General features: G+C 41.0%; 1 protein-coding gene across 2 annotated transcripts in view; it reads right to left on the minus strand.

Moving 5' to 3' along the window:
- Fbxl17 (F-box and leucine-rich repeat protein 17) overlaps window positions 1–25,388 on the minus strand; it is a 458,236-nt gene that overhangs the window by 315,513 nt on the left and 117,335 nt on the right. For both annotated transcript variants that reach the window (XR_385343.4, NM_015794.1), the window contains exon 5: window positions 23,484–23,591. Coding sequence is in view for 1 of the 2 variants with exons in the window: in NM_015794.1 (NP_056609.1) it covers window positions 23,484–23,591 (108 nt within the window). In the remaining variant the exon portion in view is untranslated. The remainder of the gene's footprint in view (window positions 1–23,483; window positions 23,592–25,388) is intronic.

The following is a 25,388-nucleotide window of genomic DNA, read 5'->3' on the forward strand; positions in this document are numbered from 1 at the left end:
GTTTCTAAAACTTTAAAGGCTTTACCAATACTAGATTTATTAGGAGCAAGCAATCAGTTATAATAAAACTGGGGAATAAAATCAAGGTTAAGACTGAATGCCTTACTAATGGCTACCAGAACTTCGGAGATCATACACATGGCCAGTCTTCAAGAAGCCTCTGAAGATGGAAGCCAAGGTAAAGTTCAAGGGTACAGGCCGCGTGGGCTAAAGGAAGGCATCATGAGGAAAGAACCGACTGTGTCACAGATCCTGAAGAGTAAAGTCACAAAATTAGAAACGTAGACGGCTGGTAACAGAAGGAGAAAACAGAGGCCATCTATCTAACAACTGCACCAGAGACCAGAGCAGCTCACAGAGCGCACTCTGTTCCGCACTCGGTTCAAGTGTGGCAATGCTGTACACAGTACCAAAGGATCAAAATGTCGCGTTCTTGACCTTTGGACAGACCCTTCCCATTACAACATGGAGCTGGGAGCAGCAGGGTGAAATCGGAAGGCTTTTAAATCACCTGTTAGTAAAGTGGAACTGCCTGGTTTCTTTGGAGACTCAGGTTATAATGCTGTTTTGCTGGGGCAGACAGGTGAAAGAATGTTTTGTAAAGCAAAGAAGTTAAAGAATGTTTTGCTGAAGCTGACACGGGTGAATGTTTTGCTACAGCAAACACGTAAAAGTACACATGATATTTAGAAAGAATATAAATCTGACCCACAGACAGTGAGAGTGAGCACTGGTTCACTTTGCTTCACCGTGCTAGTCTTAGTTGATGACACACATAGACTGGTTACCCTTACCCTATGTTGCTGAGCTTCACTCTAATGATTTCATAGAAAACAAAGAACTTCCTGTGAGGTTCCAGCAGCTTCTTACCACTTCAGCAGACTTGGCGCAGCTGGCAAGCCTTGAGGTTTCCTCTCAGTTGAATGGCCTTGCTGATTCATGTGTAGTGTCTGCCGAGCAGACTGCAGCTGCTGACTTGTATGTGGTGTCTGCTGGAGCCTTGTGGCTTCTTCTGAATTGCACTCCCTTGCTGATTCCTGTTTGGTGTTTGCTAGTAGACTGAACTAAGAACAAGGACATTTGGAACTCCCTAATGAATTATTTCTAAACAGGTCCATTTCCCCCATATCCTAATAACCTTTCTTTTCTACTACCTCTGGTAAGTAGGTGTACTGGCTAGTTTTGTGTCAACTTGACAGAGGCTGGAGTTATCACAGAGAAAGGAGCTTCACTTGGGGAAAATCCAGCTGCAAGCACTATTTCTCAATTAGTGGTCAAGGGGAAAGGTCCCCTTGTGAATGGTGCCATCCCTGGGCTGGTAGTCTTGGGTTCTATAAGGGAGCAGGCTGAGCAAGCCAGGGAAAGCAAGCCAGTAAAGAACATCCTTCCAGGGTCTCTGCATCAGCTCCTGCTTCCTGACCTGCTTGAGTTCCAGTCCTGACTTCCTTGGTGATGAACAACAGTATGGAAGTGTAAGCCAAATAAACCCTTTTCTCCCCAACTTGCTTCTTGGTCATGATGTTTGTGCAGGAATAGAAACCCTGACTAAGACAGTAGGCTAGAGGGAAGGTTGAACCCTTACTAAAGTAGGTTGTGAAAAATATATGCCTGCATTTTAGTTTGGCACAAACAGTGAGTGAGAATCACTACGTGTAAAACCAAGACTTCCAGGATCTTGTAATCTATAGCAAGACTATGGCAGTGCTCAGGCATGTCATATTCCTTTTTGACCTGTTTTTTATTTTTTTTTATCTTTTTCTTTTTCCATTGAGATTATAATTGAATCATATCTTCATCTAAACCTATTTGTTCTTTCAAATTCACATGCCTCTTTTTTTTTCCTTCCATTAAGTGTTGCTGGATGCATTTATATCCTTACACCCACAGGTAGGTATAGTCACTTCATCAGGAAAACTTCTCTTTGCAACACATGGAGTCCTCTACCAGAAAGCACAACCAATCAGAATACAGAGCTGTGGAGCCCAGATCCAGTAGACACATCTATGGAGCACTCCCTCACCTAAGGCTCAGGGAACATTACAGAAGACAGGCCAGAAAGACCGCAAGAACCAGAGGATCAGGGAGGATGTGAAGCATCGTCTCCTCATAACATCCAAAGCTACATCCACAAAGTCTCACTAGCCGGACAGCCCAAACACAGCCTCAACAAGGACATGCGAAGTGGATAGGGGGAGCTGATGAGGCCACAGCCCTACACACGGACTCCAGGCAAATAAAGTGTGTTCCCCAGGGAAGAGCATGCCAACTGACAACTGCTGCCTTTGCCAGCCTGGCCTTCCATCTCCTTGGAGGCTGGATTCTGCCATTTTCCTAAAACATCTGAGATCTCTTGTCGTTTATTCAGCACTCTGGAATTCGTCCTCGGATACTTGGCTGCCCTGCTTTTCCTCAGAGCCGACCCTTCTGACTCCTCCTTGTCTCTCACTCTCCACATTAGGATTACTTAAATACTTCTACGCAGATCTTCCATTATACCCGACGGTTCTAGGAAAGAAAAATACTTCTGCTACCAAAAGGAATTCCTATCAAGTCCCTTTACTATCTGTGCCTACCATTCTCTAGACTGAAATAAACTAAGTCAAGCATCACCCCAAACTTCAGTTGTCATTGTGCCTGGTCAACTGAGGCCATTGCTTTGGGCTGGTCTCATGAGACTTGTTTCTGATACTGAAAATCCCTCTACTTTTCCTGCTTCAAATCTCATCTTCTCTGTACTTTCTTCTTGGTTACTTTAAGGAAAAGAAAAATATTTTCTCTGGAAATATACTTACATTAATTCAAACCTAAAACTAGGAATTTCAAGTACCTTTCTGACCTTAAAAGGAAACCACTGACTGACCTGTTCTCACTCTAGACCCCCTTTAAGTCACTGCTCTGACTGCTTCAAATCCTTCACCTTCCCCTCTCCATCTCCTGTCTCCCCAGAAGTCCTGGTGGTGTTTATTACTAATTCCTCATCCCACACATTGAATCTAAGCTCAACTTCTAGACACCTGGCCCTCTGGTCTAGCGGTTATGCCCTCTCCATTCACTCACTGACAGAGTTTAAAAGATTCTTAAGTATTTGGCCTGAACCTTGGCAACACAATAGGAGTGCATGAAAAACTTTAAAAACATTCATATGAACAGACCCCTCACTCATATGAACAGAACTAAATATGAATAAATACAACAACAATTAACTTTAAAAGAAAAGGCCCTGCTGTACCTCGTGTGGGCACCACAGTGTAGCTGGCACTGGTGGCAAGGTATAGGCGAGCCACAAGGATGTACGAGCGGGAGAGTTGGCCCAGCCCCTCACAGGCTGCAGCACCTGGGAAAGTCAGCCTCACATCCTGACTGGGCAGCACAGTGGAGCTGGCTCTGGAGGCATGGGTGTTGGTAAGCAGCCCCAAGAGAGCCGGAGCGCAGCAGAGCTGACCCTGCCCCCTGCCCATGGTAGCACTGGGTGGCCCAACGGGAGCAATGCTGGAGAGCTTGCCCTGGTGTTGTAGATTGGTGTTGTAGATAAGGGAGAGCTGACGCACTAGCCAGCTCAGTTACCACCCAGGCCCAAATCCAGGGCTCTGAGTCGGCCTAACCCAAAATCTCTATCATCTGGGAAAGTCTGGCATTCATGAAAGGGCCAGTTCTGCTGAGCCAAAGCTGCAGGATCTCCATGACACAGGGAAACACCAGATAACCAGAAGACCCAGTGAGGATCCAGTATTGATGGTGTCACAGAAGCCAGAGATCTTGAACCAGACCAATGACTCACCGCAGTGAGCATGTACAAGTGAAGATGTGTACACAGAGGGATATGCACACTGTGCCACACTACAGCTCCCATGAGATGTTTTCTGCGCTTTGGGTTTTTGGGTTGTGTGCAATCATTAGCTTAGAATTTATAGTGAATAAAATGTATTAAATTGATATCCAGAAATGCATAGATATAGCCGTTTTCAGCTAGCACACATCCTTGGAGGCAGAACTCAGAACAGGAACCTCTGTCTCTGCAGGGTTGGTTGCCTCCTCCACCCGTGTGGGTACAGTGCTTCCCCAATCAAAGTCCAGCATGATCTGCTGCCATCAGGATCAAGTACCACTACCCCATGGCACCCAACCAAGTTCCATGCAGCGGTAGATAAAGTATCCTGGTCCAAGGTTGTTACTATATCAGTAATCAGGATGACAAATCTAGAAACCTCAAATCCTATCCTGAAAATGACTTCCTTTTGTGTCATTATAAAGCTTTCTGCACATTAACTGACAATTAATTCAAATAAAAGGGGATATAAACTAAAATCAAATACTTTAAGGATAACTTCTTACTCTAGATATCAGTTCTCCAGTCTTCTAACTTTATCAAACCCTGGCTCTGCAGATCTAGTGCGCCACATGTTTCAAAGCTTAAAAACAAACTTCTCCGGTACGTAAACAGTAAACGGTAAAAACCAACATCATTAAGAAACATAATTAGCAGCCATTTGAGAACAAGGAACAGAATGAATTCTCTATTTATATATTTGTTCTTAAAATGGAGAACATTTCCCAAAAAAAAAAAAAAAAAAAAGCCTCTGTAAGCTGTCAGCATGTTGATGTGTGTGCTAAGAAAGCGCTCCGAATGCAGGTTTGTTAATTGGGTCGTTGCCCGACACACAAGTCAGAATGGCGGTGCTGCTCCTTTTGCTCTGGCAGGCAGTGCAGCCATAATTGACTTTTTCTAGGCCTTTCCTTTTACACAGTTCTTTTTTTCCCGCCATATCAGGTTTCTAGAGTTTGGATGAACTAAAAGCAGCCCTTACAGCTGGAAGTGTAGAGTAACCCTGTCACTTTCCACACAGCAGGGACTACGCCTCGGCTTCTCTTCAATTAGAAACTCCATACAGTTCCTGTTAAGTGCAAGTAAGGAGAGCAAATGACAGGCACACCGAGTCAAGGAAGCTGAGGAGTGGCTGCAGTGCACACAGACGCTCGCAGGCCTCTTTCATCCGTGTTCTCTTAGTGCGTTCAGAGACACATTAATCTTAGAAGAAAGGAAGATACGGTTGATGAAATTTTGAACCAATTTCAGTCATGAGTCACACTCATAGGGCGAAAGATTTCTAAATATATTATAAATGAAAAATTCCCATTCTTACTTTTCTAAAGTAGTAAGATCACAAAAATAAAACCATCGTTAGAGACAAACACTAATTACACCCATAACACAACCTGTGCTTCAGCTGCTGGCTCTCACACTGCCTAATAAGGAAGCAATTCAAGTTCTTTATTTCTAAATGTGTTAAGCTGAAAAGGAAGGGAAAGGGTTAATGACTTTGAAATTTTAAAGACTATCTGGCAGATAGTTTTATTCCTCGAAGTTTACAAATGCCAGCGTCACAACTAAAATAAAATGTAGCTCAGTGATTCTGTGTCAGTTTAGACAAGGAAAGATCTAGATCAATCCTCAGCACCACCTAATTTATATTAATTATATTTAATGCCTGTTTTTTGTTTCCTGAGTTAGTAAAAGCACCTGGTACTCCCTTGCCTTCTAAAAAATTTCTTAGTCTCCCATCCCATTTACTGGTCTCCAAAGCCCAAAGAAAAATACAGCTTTCCACTCTTCTTTCAGAAATCAACTGTCCTGCTTTAGGCTGCACACTGCTTCACCCTGTCATCAATCTTTCACCCCCATAGCTTTAGTGCACAGAACCCAGCAGCTGGTATGGCTGCTCCCCCACCTCTGGGGTCTTTAACACCTCCATGAAGATTTCCCAATATGAGGAGACCCCTGGCAATGGATCCCTACAGCTTCTCTGCACGTCACCAGAGAAGTGCAAGTCAAATAACAAAGGCATCCTGCAAAAGCTTTCTCTCTTTATGAGCAATGAACTACTTTTTATCAAAATAAACACCCCAAACTCTATGCATATATACACACACACACTTTTTTCTTATTCTACCCTTGTTCAAAATCACCAAAAAAAGTGACAAATTTGGATTAACTATCTAAAGCTGGATCATCATACCACATATGTGAATGATCAGGGAAATCAGAATTTTAGGCCTAAAAAAACTCTCAGTGCAGATTTAGAAATAGTATTTCTTCAACAATCTTGGAATTATGTTTGAGTTAAGTATCAATGACTCTTAACATACTCCTGATCACCTCGCCATGGCCACGGAGGGAATGAACACTGCCCCGGTTGTGAAAGAGCCAACCGGTGGTAAAGTGGTATGTGAGGAGTCATCCCCACACTGGTCAGGAACTCTCAAACACTGACTTGTTTCTGTTTGCTGCACTTCACCTTGTTCTACAAGCAACACTAAGAGGCAAGGGTGCTTGGTGTACAGCGTTTTGGTTTTAATTCCTGACTCTTCTCATCATAACTCACGTTAGAAGCTGAAAGCAAAGAGCTAAGGTTCCAGGGTAATGACGTGTGGTGAGTACTAACTCAGTTATTCAAAACAAACGGCAATCACACTATCGTTAAAGTACGCAACAGAAAAATAATAAAATGAACAATCCACTCTTCTTCATAGCTCATCCCAGATGACCCTACCTTCTCTCTTTTGATGATGATGTGAATACATGCACATAAATAAACAAACACAATCTGCCATGTCTGTTTAGATTTGCTTGCATATTTCTAGGGCTGACCATTGGTACTGAATCATCAGTTAAGGGGCTAATCCCAGGAGGAGACTCGTTCTCCCTCCTGCACTCACAAACTGACTGTAGTTCTTCATCTGGAGTGGTACCCAGATTTCACCCACCCACACTGGCATGTCAACGAGTATTATCACTGTTCAGGTCTTGTTTACATGACATGCTGTTGAGATTTCCTGCAGGGGCGTAGCTTCTCTCACCTACACAGAGGACATAATCTTGAAGCAGATGTGCTGACCCTTTGGCTCTGACCATTTGAAGGAAGGGGGACTCTAAAGGCAAGCATGCCTAGGATCAGCACAAAGCAAAAGGCAAGAAAGGAAGAGGGTGGGAGTTTGCAACAACAACAGCAGCAGCAACAATGTTGCAGTCTATCTGAAGGAAGCTCATACATAACCCAGAAGCAGGAATACTTGCAAGAGTATAGTTGTATTCTGCTAAAACCCACCGTGCTAGCCATGTCTCGTTTCCTCTTTGAGCCTGATGAAAGTTACAACTCGAGCAGCTCCCTCAGGCACGGGGCATTTGTTCCATTGTTAAAATCCAAGACTGAGTGGCAATTCCGTCCTGACACAAGGAACCCTGATCAACACAGTCAGCAAGCACTTCCTCCAGCTCCCTTGAGAAGCTGCTCCTTACGTTGGTAGGAGGGAGGAGGACTGGCAATCACCTGCTGTGCTACAACCAACTCACGAGGTCTGTGATGGTAGAGCCTGTGGCCGGCAGCTTCTGTGTAATGACTGCGGTGCCCCTTGGCTGCCAAGCACAAACTCATGGCGTGTAACTGTCTTCTGGGTTCTCCACTGTGCTCCATCTTACTGTCCCGGACCGATGGGGAGCTTGGAGCCAAACTAAAACCCAGATATCACTGTGGGAAGTAATGGATAAGGACATAGAGGCCAACGTATTGATGCTTCACGTGCACGTTCTGGACAACCTACTCCAAGTAAGGCTGTCTGACTCACACGGAGAAGCTAAGGAAAAGTCATTCCCATTTTCAAAGAATGAAAAAGGCACAACAGTCAGGGTTCTTCCCGGTATCCAGGAACTCTCTTACACTGTTGGAGTATGTTCTAGACAGCCATTATAAACCATTGTTACAATTACAAGAAATACAAGAGCCTTTGGGTTCTCTGTGCCTTAAAATCATCATGGCATGCACTGTGAATAATTTATGAATGCATATGTAGCCAGGATGCACGTCAGCGCTTCCCTGAAGCTCACAAGGCTAGCCCAGGGCAATAAATGTATTGCTTAAAAAATGAGACAGTTAATTAAAAACAGAATACTATTAAGACAGATCATCACTAGAATTAACAATGTTTTAATAAATTGTTTTAAAACAATTAGATTCTTCACAATAAACATTTACTTGAAAGAAATAAACACGTTCACCTTTTCTTAATACTTATTTTCTGACTAAATTACTAGGTTGTTATCAATGAGCCCCAAGTCTGATTTCTTTACTGAAGCAGTCTGATCTGCTGATTTATAAATGGGACCTCATGTATGTCAACATCACTATTTTATAAGCCACAAAAGAAATGTAATTGAATCACACTGATCCACAAATAACATTTTCATCACAACTGTATCAACTAATTTTAAAGAACAAAACTGAATGGAAGTAACATCTCACACAGTCCATTCTTGGATACAGACTGAGCACAAGTGTCTGAGGACAAATGAAGTGACATTGAAATCCTCTTCGTAAGAGTGTCTGCAAGGACACTCACAACTTATAAACAAGTGTGTGGTGAAAACCCAAGGAGTGGAAGAAGACGCCATCGCTCAGTAAAATAGCATTTAAAGCCCAACACCAGAATTAGGCAAAGCCCTTTCACAAAGCCCTGTCAGCTCTTCTCATTTTCTTTATATACTTCTGTTAAGCCGGAAGCAACAACTCTTTCAAAGGAGGGAGCCACGGAAGAACTCATTTGTCCACTTCACTCACTGGGACTTCCCCAGGTCGGTCAACTAGAAGATGACCTCATTTATTTTGCTGGTGTCACATTGCTACATCTTGCTATTTCTGTGGCTAAAGTGAAAATGTAGCACAAACAAATACATATAGCTAGAGCGTGAGGGACAGAGGCATAAATGTGGAGAGGGTTCCACAGCAGGTGTCACCACCCAACACAGACCAAAGAGCAGATGTGAAGAGTTACTACGCCTGACTGGAGAAAGAAAAGGCCAGACACTGACTTGGAAAATAAAAATAAGCTAGAACACTATATCCCTGTTAGTGTAGCAGTGTAGAAAAACTCATTGTAAATAATTTTTAAAGACTATTTCAGCAGCTCAGTGTGTTAGTTGAAATCATTAAACATCTTCAAGGGATGAGCAGGAAATGGGACCACAGCACACAGGCTTAGGAGCACACACAGTTATTAATCTTACCTTTCCTCAGGGAGGACACTGGGTAGAAAGTGGGGCTTTAAGTTTTAAGTAATGTTTGACTTAAATTTTATTTTACACTTTCAAATGAAACAGCAGCTAGAACTAGAGTTCTACAAAACCTCTGTAGGTCACAATAAAGTAATTTGTTTTATCCAATTTTATAATTTGTCTTACTGTAAATGCTAAGTACTCTTCCTTATATAATGAAAATAAATATTACATCATCACCCGACTGCATGGGAGGAAATCAAGGCAGACAGCCGAGGTGACTTGCCCAGTGTGGCTACTCAGCAGTCGTGCAATTAGCTTGGATGACTGTGATAAATAGTTTGCTGCCCTTTGCAAACTTTTAGGAAAAAAGTCAATTAATCGATCTTACCAGGTCTACAGAACCCATTGTCTCCCAGTCGGCTTTTGTCTTAGAATGGAAACCCTAACAAGCCAGCAAATGCCTTTCCAGTACGCACTGTGTGATATGCACTAGGGCATTCCTCAAAGCAATCTAAGAACATAGTTTCTACATTTCAAAATATCATTCAGGCACATATAACTTATCAGAAACAAATGAAGTGGTCATCTATGACTAAAGATAGCATCACCCTCTAAACCAGAACACTCTATTCTTAGAACAAGACACTAAAAGTGACCAGCTGTTTGGAAACTTAAAAAGGCAACAAAGTTCATCTTTCATTTCTGGTCTCTGAATAAACAAGAAAAGGAAGACAAAATTGAGTTAGCTGCATGAATGATCATGTTTTCCGTTACTTATGTTAAATCGACTGAAGAAAAATCCATTTTGTGTTCCTTTAAGAAATGGTTCATATTTTCAAGCATAAGCACTTTTTAAAGTGAGTGCTTTGTTTTCAACTTCTCCTAATGTTACTAGGGTCAGGAAACGATCAGGAGTTTGGGCATTTTCCTTAGGTTGTAGAGAGCTCAGGAGTTTGGGCATTTTCCTTAGGTTGTAGAGAGCCTCCCAAGGAAAGCTGGCTTAGAAACCAGCTGCATTTCAAAGAATCACGTTAGCCGTTACTTTACACACACTCAGCTCAACCTGATTTAGCAAATCCCACAAAATTCATCAATGTTACTAATATACAGAATAGCTTAAAAAGCACACATAATGTATTTACATACAGCACTAATCATCCTTCCAACTTTAGCATACCCATGGTATCTAACTCATAAAGGATGTATAATTTTAATAAACCAATGGTATAAAAATGAAACTTTTGACAAATTCTTCAGCATCTTCATCAATGTCCACTTAATGTCAATGACTATATAAAGTTATTTGTGAGCTGACTGGACCTCTACACTTTACTGTGTCTCTGTGCCACAAGCTCAGGAACCCAGAAGATGCCTAATTGTAGGACAGACCCACGTTGACATTTTAGATTACAGGGATATTGAATTAATTTTTAACTTAATACTGTATAAGAATACCTATTTTAATTATTACACTTACAATTATATATTTGCATCACATTATATAGACATTAAAAGTATAATCTCAATCATACTTTAATATAATTATACATTCTAGTGTATAGTATTGTCAATTGTCACTAGTTTATAAATTAATTTCCTCATGTAGTTATATACTTTTTTGTTCTTAATCCCCCTTAGAGGTAATTCCCTAATTTTGTATCATTTCACCAATACCCAAAGATGTACTTCTTACCATTAATATTGCAATATATAGTATATACAGTACATAATATGTACTATATGTCATAATATATAATTATTATATAATTAATATAACATTCTATTTAATATAGCACAATTCTTTAATTATAGGCTATCACCTAAATGTTTAATTTCACGACGTTTACAGCTTACTTTACTATGAAAAGTTTTCAAAGAGAAATGAGGCTACTGAGAACAAAGGAGTAAAGGGCAATGCCAATGACCAGGATCGATTATCATGAGCTTAGCGTACTTATTTCCTCATACCTTACGCAGCTTCTTGTCTTTCTACCCCTTAGAGGTAATTCCCTAATTGTGTGCCATTTCACCAAGACCCAAGTACAACCCTTTTAGCATTAAGAGTTTTAAAAGTGTAACAAATGTCACAATCATAAAGTTAACAACAATCTCCTATATCCAATGGAGAATTCATAACCTATCTTCTCGGGAAATCTCACGATATCTATGCTTAAAGTTGTTCTACTTCAGTCTCAATGACTTCAACTGTTCTGTCCTGAGTCTTCCATAACTTATCTTACTTTTGAATTTTTTAGCCAGCATTTGCCAGCATGTCCCTAGACTCTGGTATCCACAACCTACTTCCTACTTTTATTAGTTCAAATTTAAAAGTTTTTATTGACAAATGAGAACATATGCTTTCTAGCCATTTTTTTCTGGGCTTATTTTACTTTATATAACATTTTCCAGACTCATCATATTATCGTAAATGACAGAATGTTCTTCTTTTATAATGGCTGAAATTCTACTGCGAATATGTACCACATTATCCTTTTCTAACTTCGATTAATTTTTAAAATTAAATTTCTCCCTCCCCTTCTGTTCTGCCAAGCCCTCCTATGGATACCTCTTATCTTCTATCAATTCTTACTGAGGGTGTGTGTGTTCTCTCTCTCTCTCTCTCTCTCTCTCTCTCTCACACACACACACACACACACACACACATACACATACACACACACACACAGAGACATATATACACAAACTCCCAAGGATAACCCACTGAGTCTGTATAAGGTAATGTGTAGACTTACTGGGTGTAGCTTTTTATCTTACTGGAGATACAATATCTCATCAAACTCCCTGGCTCCTACAGTCTTCCCATTCTCTTTCTCGATGTCTCCTGGGCCGCTGTGCAGCAGTGCTTTCTATGTGTATTCACTGGGACTGGGCTCTACAACTACATATTGATGGAGTGTTGTTCTGTAATAGTCTCCATCTAATTTTCTAAGCAAAATTTCTTTGATGAGTGGTGAAGGCTAAAATTATCCGTGGGCATAAGGACAAATGTTTAAAGACTGTTAGGGATATGCTGGCTTAGTAAATTAGCAGCTGCAGATTCTCCTCAACAACCATGACTTTTACTAGCACTGAGTAGTTACCTCGACTTCCGGTATCAAGCATGGTCTCCGTCTTGTTGAACAAGGTTTTGTTCTACTTAGAGAGCTATAGGTTACCACCAAGGTATGTTTGCCTCTCCTGTACTTGGAGGGTTATTGATTGTGCCATACTGGTCATTGACATGGTACACGGGTGTGACAGCTGTATGGGACTGCTAGCTGCTTTTCTCCTTTGGATCTTGCATGGCACCTTCTGGCACCATGAAATTAGTCCTCAGGGAGGTGACATTCAGGTCAGTAGCAGCTCAGGGGCTTCTGAGCCCTGTTTCTAACATGTAGTATCTTCAGCAATAGGGACTTACCTTCCACCTCTTGGGAGTTAACCAAGGGAACAACAATAGGCTCTATGTTTTAGAAGTCGCTTAGGCAACTCTGGCCAACAACTAAAGAGGGCATCTTATGACTCATACTGTGGTTTTGTTAGGTGGTCCTTAGCCCTTGGAGGGAGTACCATTAGCTCATATAAAAAAAAGTTCATTCAAATTATGTATGTATATTTATACACTGAATTAATTATGTGCATTATGTTTGGGGTGAGTTTTCAATTGTTTGTATGGTGGTTTGTTTTATTTTAAGTTAATAGTTTCACTTTTTCAGGCATCCCGTGTTGTTTCACTAACCTCCCCCTCTCTCCTAAGGAGCCACTCTTTTGCTCTTTCCACTCTAAGCTCACTTGTCTCCTGCTATTCCTCTTTACTGGCTAGTTTTGTGTCACCTTGACACAGGCTGGAGTTATCACAGAAAGAGGAACTTCAGTTGAGGAAATGCCTCCATGAGATCCAGCTGTAAGGCATTTTCTCAATTAGTGATCAAGGGGGAAAGGCCCCTTGTGGGTGGGACCATCTCTGGGCTGGTAGTCTTGGTTCTATAAGGGGGCAGGCTGAGCAAGCCAGGGGAAGCAAGCCTGTAAACAAACATCCCTCCATGGCCTCTGCATCAGCTCCTGCTTCCTGACCTGCTTGAGTTCCAGTCCTGACTTCCTTGGTGATGAACAGCATTGTGGAAGTGTAAGCTGAATAAACCCTTTCCTCCCCAACTTGCTTCTTGGTCATGGTGTCTGTGCAGGAATAGAAACCCTGACTAAGACATCCTCTTTATCCTCCTCCTCTCCCCCCTTCTGATCTTCCTGCCTGCCCCATAAGGAGACTTCCTTTTTCCATTTTTCCTCATCAGATCACTTGCACTCTGCTCTGTATCTTTCTGTTGTTCCTGAGTCCCTCTATCTCGGCAATGTGCTCTTCGTACTTTCCTGGGTTGTGCAGTTACTGCAGCCTGTGTGTTCACACCTGACTATGTAATCACATCTCAAGATGTGGGAGTAGAAGCAACCAATAAGTGGGATGTGACATTTGTCTTTCTGTGTCTGGGTGACCTCACTCAATGTGATCTTTTCCAATTCTATCTGCTAACCCAAACAGCTCGTGATTTTGTTTCACTTTACTGCTTCAAAGTATGACCCAGTGCATATGTACCAGGTTTTCATTACCTATGTCAGATGTGGACATTCACCTTGCTTCCATTTCCTATCTGTTCTGAAGAGAGCAGCAATGAACACAGTTGAGCAAGTATCTGTGGGATACGATGTTGAGTCCTTTGGGCACATGCCGAGTTGAGGTATAGCTGGGCCACATTTTAACTTTTGAGGGATTTCCCACCCTGATTTCCATAGTGGTTGCACCAGTGTGCCATCTCACCGGAAGTGAACAGGGTTCCCTTTTTTCTGCTTCCCTCCAACACTTACTGTTAGCTGTTTTCTAGATCTCTGCCATTCTGACTGCATTGAGATAAAATCTTGACCTTGTTTTCATTGCATTTACCTAGCTTCTAAAGACCATAAACATTTTTTGAGATATTTCTTATCCATTCATTTTCTCCTTTTGAGAACTCTCATCTATTTTTTATTCAAACAAAATTTTTAAAAATATTTAAATTTTTGGGCAGGGGATTTTTTTTTTAATTCTTTGTGTACTATGGATAATAAAATAAACCTCTGTCAGAAGCCTAGCTATCAAAGATTCTTTCCCGTTCTCTAGGCTTCCTCTGGGCAGCCGACTGTTCCTTTTGCTATGCAGAAGCTTTTTAGTCTCATGAGAACCCAAATGTCAATTGTTGGCTGTAACCCTTAGGCAAACAGACTCCTATTCAGAAAGTCTTTCCTGGGCATGCATCACGTAGGGGATCAACTGGAGACCGTTGGAGTGCAAGGTGTTAGATATGAATCATTCTTCGGCACAAGGAAATCCAGTTTCCACACCACTGTCTGTGGAAGATGCCTCTTTTTTCTGGTGTACTATGTTAGCGTCTTTGTCGGGTATTAAGTGTATGAAGTTACATGTGCTCATGTTTGGGTGTTTAATTTTGTTCCATTGGTTTACATGACTGTTTGTGCCAACACCATACTGTTTTGACTACTATGGCTTTGTAATGTATCTTAAGATCAGGGATTCTAATTCTTCCAGCAGTTCTTCCCCACTATAACTTGGGTTGTAGTTTTGGCTACTTGGAGCCTATTGTGGTTCCATATGAAATTTAGGATAGTTTTCCTCTATTTCTGGAAAGAATGAGACACGGTATTATTGGGATTGCACTGAATCAGCTTTAGTGGAATGGTCACCTTTACAACCCATGAACATGTGGTGTCTTTCCATTTTCTAATGTCTTACTCAATCTGTTTCAAGTTTTCATTGTAGAGTTCCTTCATTCCCTTGGTGAGGGTTATTCCTAGAATTGCATTTCCTTTGATACTGTTGTTAATGAGGGTGAGTCCATGATCTCCTTCTCTGGATGTCTGTCGGTGGATACGAGAGCTCTTGGTTTCTGGAAGCTGATTCTTTTATCCTGCCACACTGCTGAATTAGTACATGGTTTCTAAAAGTCTTCTGGTAACTTTTTTTGACCTCTATCAACTGCAAATAGGGACAGTTTGTCATTTTCTTTCCCTACTTGTATCTTGTTAATTTCATTCTCTTACACTATTATTGCCCTATCAAGTACTTCAAGTACAATATGGAATGGAGTGAAGATAGTGGCCACCCCTGCCTCATTCCTGACTTCAGCTGGACTGGTTCTCATTTAAGATGGTACTGGCTGTGGGTTTGTCAAATACAGCTTCTATTAGACTACAGTATGGTCCCTATATCACTACATTTTCTAAGACTTTTAACATAAAAGTATGTTGGGTTTTAACAATGTTTTTTTTTCCTGCATCCATTAAGGAGATCATATAACGTTTGTCTTTGATTCCATTTATGTGGTTTAGTCTACGTATTGAATAGTGTATGTTGAACCATTTCTATATTTCAGGCCTAATAACAACTTTGTCATAGTGGATAATATTTTTGATATATATCTATATTCTAGCTTCAATTATTTCATTGAGTATTTTTGAATCTATGTTCATTGGTAATATTGGCCTGTAATTCATTCTCTCTCCCCCATTCTCCCCTCCCCCCACCCCCGTGTGTGTGTGGGGGGGGGGGGGGGGGTGAACTGGTTTGGGTATTATAATGATACTGGCTTTTTAGAAAGAGTTTGGGAGTGTTCCTACTGTTTCTTTTCTTCTCTCTTTTTTAAAGGATGTTTAAGAAGGAATAGCTGTAGATCTTTAAATGCCCAATAGAATTCTGCTGTGAATCCATCTGGTCCTGGACTTTTCTTAGATAGAAGGCTTTTTTTTTCCATGGTTTCAATCTCCTCACTTGGGTCTGTTTGGCTGTTAATTTTCTGTTGGTTTAATTTTGGATGTTTGGCTAGATGTAGAAAGCCATACATATCTTTTAGATTTTCCAGCTTAAAGGAATACACATTTATTTGTGCTTGTTTTCATTTTTTTAATATAAGCACTCAGAGATAAACATTTCCCTGGCAAAACTGTTTTCACTGTGCCCCAGGGGTGGTGGTGTGTTGTATTTTCAGTTTCATTTATTTCCAGGAAGTTTTGTATTTCTTTCTTGATTTCATGTTTGACCTGTCCACCACTTAGAAATGAGCTGTATAATCTCAGTGAGTTTATGTATTTAAGAGAGATTTGTTTGCTGCCAATTTAAATGTTTATTGCATTGTGGTCAGATCAGATGCAAGGAGCAACTTCGAACCTTTTGAATCTGTAAAGATTTGTATTGTTCTCTACAATGGGATCTATTTTAGAAAAAACTCCCATGTAGTGCTGAGCAGAATGTGTATTCCTTGGTGTTTGGATAGAATACTCTGTGGATGTATTCTGTTAAATCCATTTGTTGTTTGGTGTCAGTGGCTTTGATGTTTCTCTATTTACATTTTGTCCAGATGAATTGTCTATTAAACAAAGTTGGGTATTGAAGTCACTGTCAGAACAAGGTACAAGAATGGAGTCAACAAGAGGAATTCTGAGTGTTTGAGAAATCGCCAAGAAACCAACACACGGTGAGTCCTGAGACCTGTTCTTCAAAACCTACAAATTGTTCTTAGAATGTGGCTCTTGCCCTGCCCAGGTGCGAGAGATAGGAGTGAGTTTACTTTATTTATTATAACTAGTGATTGTTATTTGTTTATATTCCTCTGTGGAAAAACGTGCTTTCACCACGTGCTACCTGCCTGTTACATGCAGCCTGTCCTTGTGATTGGACATGTCACTCATGTGACTCTGAACCCTCACAGTACAAATTGTGTGATGCTCCAAATAAAGTTGGCTACTGCATGAGACTAGTCTGCCTCATTTTTAGACTCTACTCTTCCAGGTTCACACTGCCAGCCAGAGCAGTTAAGCCCTACCACTAATGGATTGATAATAATCTGTATTTTAATTTCAGTAATGGATTTTAATAAAAGTGGGCATCCCTGAGATTGATGCATATATGTTTAAGACAGTGACTTCTTCTGGATTAACTGTTCCCTTAACTGGAATAAAGTGTCCCTCTCTATCTCTTCTGAGCAGTTCTGGTTTGAAGTCTGTTTTGTCATAGGACGGTCAGTGAGGCTAACTTGCTAACCAGCCCCGTTTGACTGGAGTGAGTTTGTCCATCCTTTTACTCTAAAGCAGTGTGTATCTTTAAAAGTATGCTGCTTCAGCCACGTGGTATTGGCACACACCTTTAATCCAAGCACTCAGGAGGCAGAGCCATGAGATCTCTGAGTTCCAAGGCCAGCCTGGTCTACAGAGTACCAGCCAGAGAGACAAAGAGAAGCCCTATATTGAAAACAACAAATATGTTGTTTCCTGTAGGCAGCAGAGAGATGGATTCTGTCTCCAACTCTATTCACAGTCCGCCTGTATTTCTGATGGGAGAGTTAAGGCCACTGACATAGAAAGACATTACTGATGTGTGTGTGAGGTGTAGTCGCTGTGTTGAATTTTGCCATCAGCTGTGTTCTCACTCTTTGTTTTTAAGATGGCTTCAGATTTCTTTCCACAGTTTCTCTGCTACCCTCATTCTTTCCACATAATATTTCTGTGTTTTCCTTAAGTTTGTTGGATATAATTTATTTTATGCTGTTTATGTCACAGAAAATTCTTTTTCCTTCAATCCTGGCAGATCATTTTCTGGATATACTATTTCAGACTGGCTGTCACCGTCTTGTTGGAACTGGAATGCACTGATGCGAGCTCTTCAGGCTCTCTAAGTTCCCTTTGAGAAATCAGCTCTTATGCTGATGGGTTTTTCATTATATGTTACTTCTGGTTTTCTCTTGAAGCTTTCAATATACTATCTTTGCTATATATACTTAGTGTTTTAATTATAATATACTGTGGAGATTTTCTTTTTGGTCTCGTTTGGGGCAGGTACTTCTTATATCTGTGTATGTGTGTCTTTCTGCTTATTTGGGGGAGAGTTTTCTTCTATGACCTTGTTAAAGATCTGGTCTAGCCCATTGGCCCAGTATTTTTCTCCCTCGTGTATATCTAGAATTCAAAAGTTTGTTGTTTGTTGTTTGTTGTTTGTTTTTTGGTGTAGTTTTTCCTATGTGTTCCTTTCATGTGTTTTGTGTTTTGTTTTTAATTTTTCATGTTACTTGTTTATTTGGTCTTGATCCTCTATTTTATCTTCAAGACCTGACATTCCTTCTTCTTGATTCACTCACTTCTAAGGCTTTTCTTTGAAATTCCTGGTGGGGCTGTTGGGTTTTTCAGTTCTGCCTTCATTTCAGTTGGGACCATTTCCTGTCTCTTCACTGACTTCCACCTTCACGTCCTGGACTCTGTCCTTCCCACCACACTTTTGGTTGTGTTTCCTTGAGCAATGCCCAGGCATTTATTCTCCAGATACTTTTTCTTCATGATTTCTTCCAGCTTGTTTTTGCATGTTCTTTGAATTCTTTGTCATAATGTTTCCTGTATTTTAATTTTTATTTATGTATTTTTTTGGTTTTGGTTTTGGTATTTTGGTTTGCTGTTGTTGTTGTTGTTGTTGTTGTTGTTGTTGTTGTTGTTGTTGTTCGAGACAGGGTTTCTCTGTGTAGCCCTGGCTGTCCTGGAACTCACTTTGTAGACCAGGCTGGCCTCGAACTCAGAAATCCACCTGCCTCTGCCTCCTGAGTGCTGGGATTAAAGGCGTGCGCCACCACTGCGCAGCTGTATTTTCGTTTTGAATTATGACTGTGCTTTTAATTTCTGAATCCTAAAGTTTATCTATGTAATTCTAAATAGCAAGCATGTCTACAGGACTGGGAAGTTTGAAGAGAAGATACAGGCCTGATGACTCATATTGCCAGTACTCCTGTGAGGAGGACATGGGACGTCTGAGTGTGGAGCAAGGTGGTGTGCACTGCGCACTCTTTATCATTCCATCTGCTGAAGCACACTAATGGCTTCCAGAGGGCAACTGCGAAGCCTGCCTTAACGAATGCGGGAGTAAGAACCTTTCCTCAGCACACTGACTCAAGTTTCTGGATAAATGATCACACGGTAACATGAACTGCCAGCACCATGTGGAGGTCACTTTTCTCCATCTTGCCGACACTGGTTATCTTTGAACTTTTAGGTGATAAGCACCCTGGCAGGTATGGAGTAATACTGCATGATTTTACGTCACATTTCTCTGATGATTATTAATGTTGAACACTAAGTCTTTGGCCACTTATGTGTCTTTTTTTAAAATGTCATTTCAAGTACTTTGCCAGTTTTTTTTTTAAATATTAATCCTTTTCTTACTTTTGAGTTTTATAAATTTTGGTATTAATCTTTATTAATTGTGTAGTTTCTGAGTATTATTCACTCTGTTTATTCTTTGGAGACAGGGTTCCCAGTCCTGGCTGTCCTACACTCCCTCTGGACCAGGCTGGTCTCAAACCCAGAGATCTGTCTGCCTCTGTCTCCTGAGTGCTGGGATTAAAGGTGTGTGGCACCATACCTGTCTGCATTTCTATTCATGATAAACAAGGATAGGCAAAAGTCTTACTTTGTAATGTCTTTATCAGACTTTCCCTTGAGGGTGACAACAGGCTCAGTTCTACAGCAGTCATACTGAACTGGTTTCTTCTTTCTTAAGTCCTTGGTAGAATTCTCTACTGGATCCACCCATACTTAGAATTTGCTTAGCAAAAAAGGGTTTTAAGTAAAAACATAACTCCTTATTTTTATTAGATATTTTCTTTATTTACATTTCAAACGCTATCCCCAAAGTCCCCTATACCCTCCCCCTGCCCTGCTCCCCTACCCACCCACTCCCACTCTTCCTGGCCCTGGCATTCCCCTGTACTGGGGCATAGAATCTTCGCAAGACCAAGGGCCTCTCCTCCCATTGATGGCCGACTAAGCCATCCTCTGCTACATACAGCCCTGTTCTATGCTTTTCAGGACCGGCAGCCTCCCTCTTGCGCAGACGCCATCCACTCCCTGGGCTCTACTGATCCTCTGTCGCACCTGCCCAGGTAGCCAGGATACAAGCACATGCTACCGTGCCTTTTGGCTGAGCTTTGACACCGTGTGTTTCCATCAGCATTGGGCACACACTTTTCATACGACCTCCCTTCCCTCACTAGTGTCTGCAGCAGCTGCATGGGCTGTGGCACTGGCACTTTCATCTTCCTCCAGGAAGGGTAGCAAGATTTCTTATTGTGGTAATGTTCGATATTAGCAAAATCTCCCGATTTCGAGGTAAGGAAACAAAAATCCTAACAAATTAAGTGAGGGATCCAGCTAAGACTGAAACTATCCAAGTAAAACTGACCCAAGGTGACCACAGAGGAGTGTAGCAACATTCTTCCATTTACTACGGATCCGGTGTCCTCTGGCCCTTTGCTCAATAATTAAAGAAACCACAATGCCCAATTTTTGTTTCTATTAATATACTAAAATGTTTGACATTTCTTAATTTGACTAATTTTGCAGCCCTCACCCCCCCCCAGCTCAACAACTTTTAAATTCTTTGATACTTTAAGGTACAGAAAACTACTAGTCTCAGGACTAGTAGCTTAATCATTTAATTCAAGGGTCTGATTTCCTACACAGAAATTAATGCAGACATCGTGTGGCATTTTTCATTATTTGTAAAACACACACACACACACAAAAAAAACCCCACAAAATCACGTTTTACAGTGACTTTGTTAATCATGTAAAAAGTACACATATTTAAGGTGATATACTCTCAACATTACACTTTACATGACCCAACCTGTTTCATTAAAAATTATATATTATAATGATAACAAAGAAAACACAATTTTAAGGAGCAATTAATATATTTACCAACATTTTTTTGTTTTCTGGGGTTTTTTGTTTTTTTTTTTTGTTTTTTGTTTTTTTGGTTTTTCGAGACAGGGTTTCTCTGTACAGCCTTGGCGGTCTTGGAACTCACTCTGTAGACCAGGCTGGCCTCGAACTCAGAAACCCACCTGCCTCTTCCTCCCAAGTGTTGGGATTAAAGGTGTGCGCCACCACGCCCGGCTAACATTTTATAAACATTAACTGGTTAAAAACACTATTAGCAGGCAAAGATTTTAAGCCTATAGCTTTGGTTTTATAAAATTTGACTTACACAGCCTTAGAAAAGACCTGCATGCTTACAGCCAGCCACCTTGCTCTCAGTTGAGCAGAAGAAAGTGAGCATCGTTATAGCACAAGCTAGTCTTTTCATCTAAGTAAATGACTGTCGTGGAAAAATGTACAGACAAGAACTCTATGGACTAGTGTAAGAGTCTAGATGTTTCCACCCATTTACAGGCCAGAAGAATCTTCCCAGCAAGTGGTGCTTTCCAGCCATTCATTTGCTGTAGCTGTTACTTTGTCACAGATAACAATTCTGTTAAATACCAATATTCCAGAATTTGAGGCCATCTCAAACACTCAGGGAAGCTCAAAGTTATCTGGTAATCTTGTTTTGTCTTTAATGAGTGCAATTTTGAGTGGTCATAAAAATCACACATATGGTCACTCTAATAGTTGTGAACAATCTGTTCATTCCATGGCATTTCTACTCTACTCAGCATTAGAAGGGACTGGAAAAATACTCATCTCCCAAGACTGTCAGGCCAAGGTTGCAGGGAATGAATGAGAATATGTGCTCACATATGGTCTTGGTAATACTAAGATGTCCTGGTATATCAATAATTGATAGCCACCTTTTCCTCTAGCTTTATGCCCCGATCGATCCTCTGAATACAATTGAGTCTGACCACTCATTTCAGACATAATCTAACCACAGGCTCTCTTCAAGATACACTAAACAAGAACAGTGATTTGACTTTCTTAAGCCAGGATTTGCACTAATTTTCTAGCCATTTGCATAGTGAAGAATCTATTTTGATAGTAAAAGTGACCATTTACTCTTGCTAAGATCTTAAGACTGAAGGAAGCACTTGCCATATATTGCCTTAGTTAAGAAAATGAAAACATAATTTGCTCACTTAGTAAGTGGCAGAGCCAAGAACCAAAAAGGAGCTGACAAAAGAGCTTGGGCACCTACTTACTGCCGCCGCCACCGCCACCACCACCACCACCACCACCACACCACCACCACCCCAATACCACCACCACCATCTTATGTAATGCAGAAACATTTGTTCTTTTGCCTAGAAGGAAAGAGATGTTCCTCACTAAGGGGTAACCTTGAAGAGACTCTAACAGATCAGGCATAAAGAGAGCTGCAATCTTCCTACTTATCTTAGCATTGTGCTGCTGTGCAAAAGTTCTGTAATCACTGAGAGAGAAAGGTGAAGGACAGAGCTAGTCTGCTGTTTAGTCACAAAGGCAACACAGCTCTCCTTTTATAAATACATGATGATAAGAGTTAAAAGCTAAACAGTACACAAGCCAGGAGGTACACAGGTTAATTTTATAGTAGTCTGTTTTTGTATCACATGCACATAAGAATTAGACTCTAACTACCTTGAAGGTATGTTACAAAGCAGAAACGAAACACCACTTCCAAAATGTATGTTTGGTTGTTAGTGAACTCTGACCTTGAAGGCATACATTTGTGGAATACATTCTCCAATTATCTTATATATTCAGATCAGTCATACATAATTGGTTTCTTTTTAAACAAATGTTCCTCGGACACAGTGAAAAAGTAGCTGGCACTCAATGCATCATCTCCATACTATGCATTAAGGTAAAATCTAAGTGATATCAGTTTGTTTCTTATTCTTCTTTTTTAAGATTTATATATTTATTTTATGTATATGAGTACACAGTTGCTCTTTTCAGACACACCAGAAGAGGGCATTGGATCCCATTACAGATGGTTGTGAGCCATCATGTGGTGCTGGGAATTGAACTCAGGAACTCTGGAAGAGTAGTGGGTGCTCTTAACCACTGAGCCATCTCTCCACTTCCCAACATCAGTTTCTTTAATGCATTGTTAAATATTAGCAATGAAAATGTAAAGCACGTGCTTCATATTAAAATGAGGAATCCATTTCAGAAAAACCTAAGTAGGTAGCTTTCTAAAACTGGTTTTTGCTTTATCAAATACTAGCACATGTCTGTAGTTATCCAACCATTTTTCATCAACTGCATTTAGCAATAGCAGAAATCCAGACACGACTGAAAAATGGCCATAAACCCACTCACTCACTTGAGCTTGGCTGATCCATAACCCATGAATTCAAGAGCAGCTGGGTAACAGAAAGCTCTGCTTCAAGACAAACAATGAACTAAATAGAGTATGACAGATCTGTGATTCCTGCTAGTCAATGGCTAATGCAGGCAGACCACAAGTTCAAGGACTCCCTGAGCTACATATTGAGATCAAGGCCAGAGTAAAAGGATGGCTTAGACTACAGGTCCATGTGTAGTGCCCTCCTAAAAATGGGAGGAAGGCTAATGGTGGCAATCACCCCATCATGGCCCATTACCATGGTACCTAGAAACATCAGGAGAATGGGTCTATGGGACTTACCTTGGTTAAGTGAATGACTCCTTTGGAAGTAACTGAACAACCCATGAAGCCAACATACTGGAGTTCAGGACAGTGCTCAGCAAATGCCTTCACTGACTGATCTGTCACCTAGGGAAAAACATGAAGAAAGTTACTTGAAGTGGCATCATGGTGAACTATGATTTGACACCTGCAAAAGTCTGCCTCACAGGGGCTCATTAATCTTTCCCTTTCCAGTGGGTCCTTTGGATCTGCACCAACACACTGCAATAGCACCTGTGTAACTAAGAATGAATTCCCTGACCTCACATTTTCTAGAACCCATGCTGTTGTACTTCCTTAGCGATCCACAAGACATATTGAGAAAAGCTACTCCACTTCATCTCCTCTGTCCCTGGCCTTTTCTCCTCTTCATGTTTTTATTGACACTATCTACATGCTATAAAAGTCGCCCTTTAAGGGTTCAGCTTGGTGAATAGTAATATAGTCATAAAGCTGGGCAGGAGCATTAATACTTAATTCTACATATTCATTCCTACTGTCTTCTCCTTATCACTGTCCTCAGCTGGGAACCCATCTCTCCTGCCTTCTGATTCAGATTTCACTACACAGTATGCTCTCCTGGGTCCCCAAGTTGCGAACGACAGATCTTGGAACTTCTCAGTCTCTAAATCATGTAAGTCAACTCCCCTATGAGAAATTCTTGATAGAAAATGAAAAAAATCTCTTTTATTAGGGTTTTATCACTCTAGAGAAACCCAATGCAATGCATACTGAAATCATCTGATGAGATTATTACAAACCAAAGAGTAAAAGTGACGGGACCCAAGCCCCCAAGTGACTCTCCAGCCTTTCAAACGTCAGAGGCCCCAGCAATACAAACAACTTAAGGTACTGGTTTTAGATACTTCTAACTAGCTTTGCTTTAAGAATGAAAGGCAGAATGGAGCTACTTTTCTGTCTCAATCATCTCCAAAACATACTCCGCATATATAAGTCTGTAATTTTGTGAAACTTTTCTTTATGGTTGTGGTGGTTTCAGTAAGTATGGGCCCCATAGACTCACATATTTGAATGTTTGACCCACAGGGAGTAGCACTATTATGAGATGTGGCCTTGTTGGGTGGGTGTGGCCTTGCTGGAGGACGTGTGTCACTGGGGGTGGGTTTTGAGGGCTCAGATGCTCAAGCCACATCCAGTGTGGCATTCTCTTTCTGCTTCCTATGGATTTGGATGTGAAACTCTCAGCTACCTCTCCAGCACTGTGATGGTTTGTATATTCTTGGCCCAGGACTGAAGGGGTCATGCAAAGGACTTGAGGCTTGGCACCATGAAGAGAGCTTACGAGAGGCTATTGTTGAAGTCAATATACAGTGGAAGACAGCAGCATTTTGGAGATGCCGGTACCATGAGATGACCACCAAGAACAGTAGCATCAGTGAAGTACAGGCAGCTGGAGCCTAGAAGACAAGCCATGTGCTACAAAGGACAGGGCTAGAGACGTGACCCAAGCCCTTGGAGAAGCCCAGAAGATCATGAATTGGATCCCAGACATTGGACAGTTGGGAGTTTAAATTTTTGCTTTTGATTGTGACTGTGCCCCGAAATATTTTCCCTCTTGAAGAAAGAAGATATTTTATTAGAGTTCACAGTTGAGAGACTTTGAATTTTAAAAGATATTGGATCTTTTAAAGGTATTGAACTTTTAAAATGTAAAGACTGTGGGACTTTTAAAGTTATTTAGATCTTGGGGATAAATAAGAATGTAAGGGTTGAGGCTTACTAGTGATATGTTTGTGTGTCAAGTTGACAAGGGGTCAACTGTACTGGCTGGTTTTGTGTGTCAACTTGACACAGGCTGGAGTTATCACAGAGAAAGGAGCTTCAGTTGGGGAAATGCCTCCACCAGGTCCAGTTGTAAGGCAT

The sequence above is a fragment of the Mus musculus genome, chromosome 17 (genome assembly GCF_000001635.26).
Source record: "Mus musculus strain C57BL/6J chromosome 17, GRCm38.p6 C57BL/6J".
In the NCBI taxonomy this organism is placed as follows: Eukaryota; Metazoa; Chordata; class Mammalia; order Rodentia; family Muridae; genus Mus; species Mus musculus.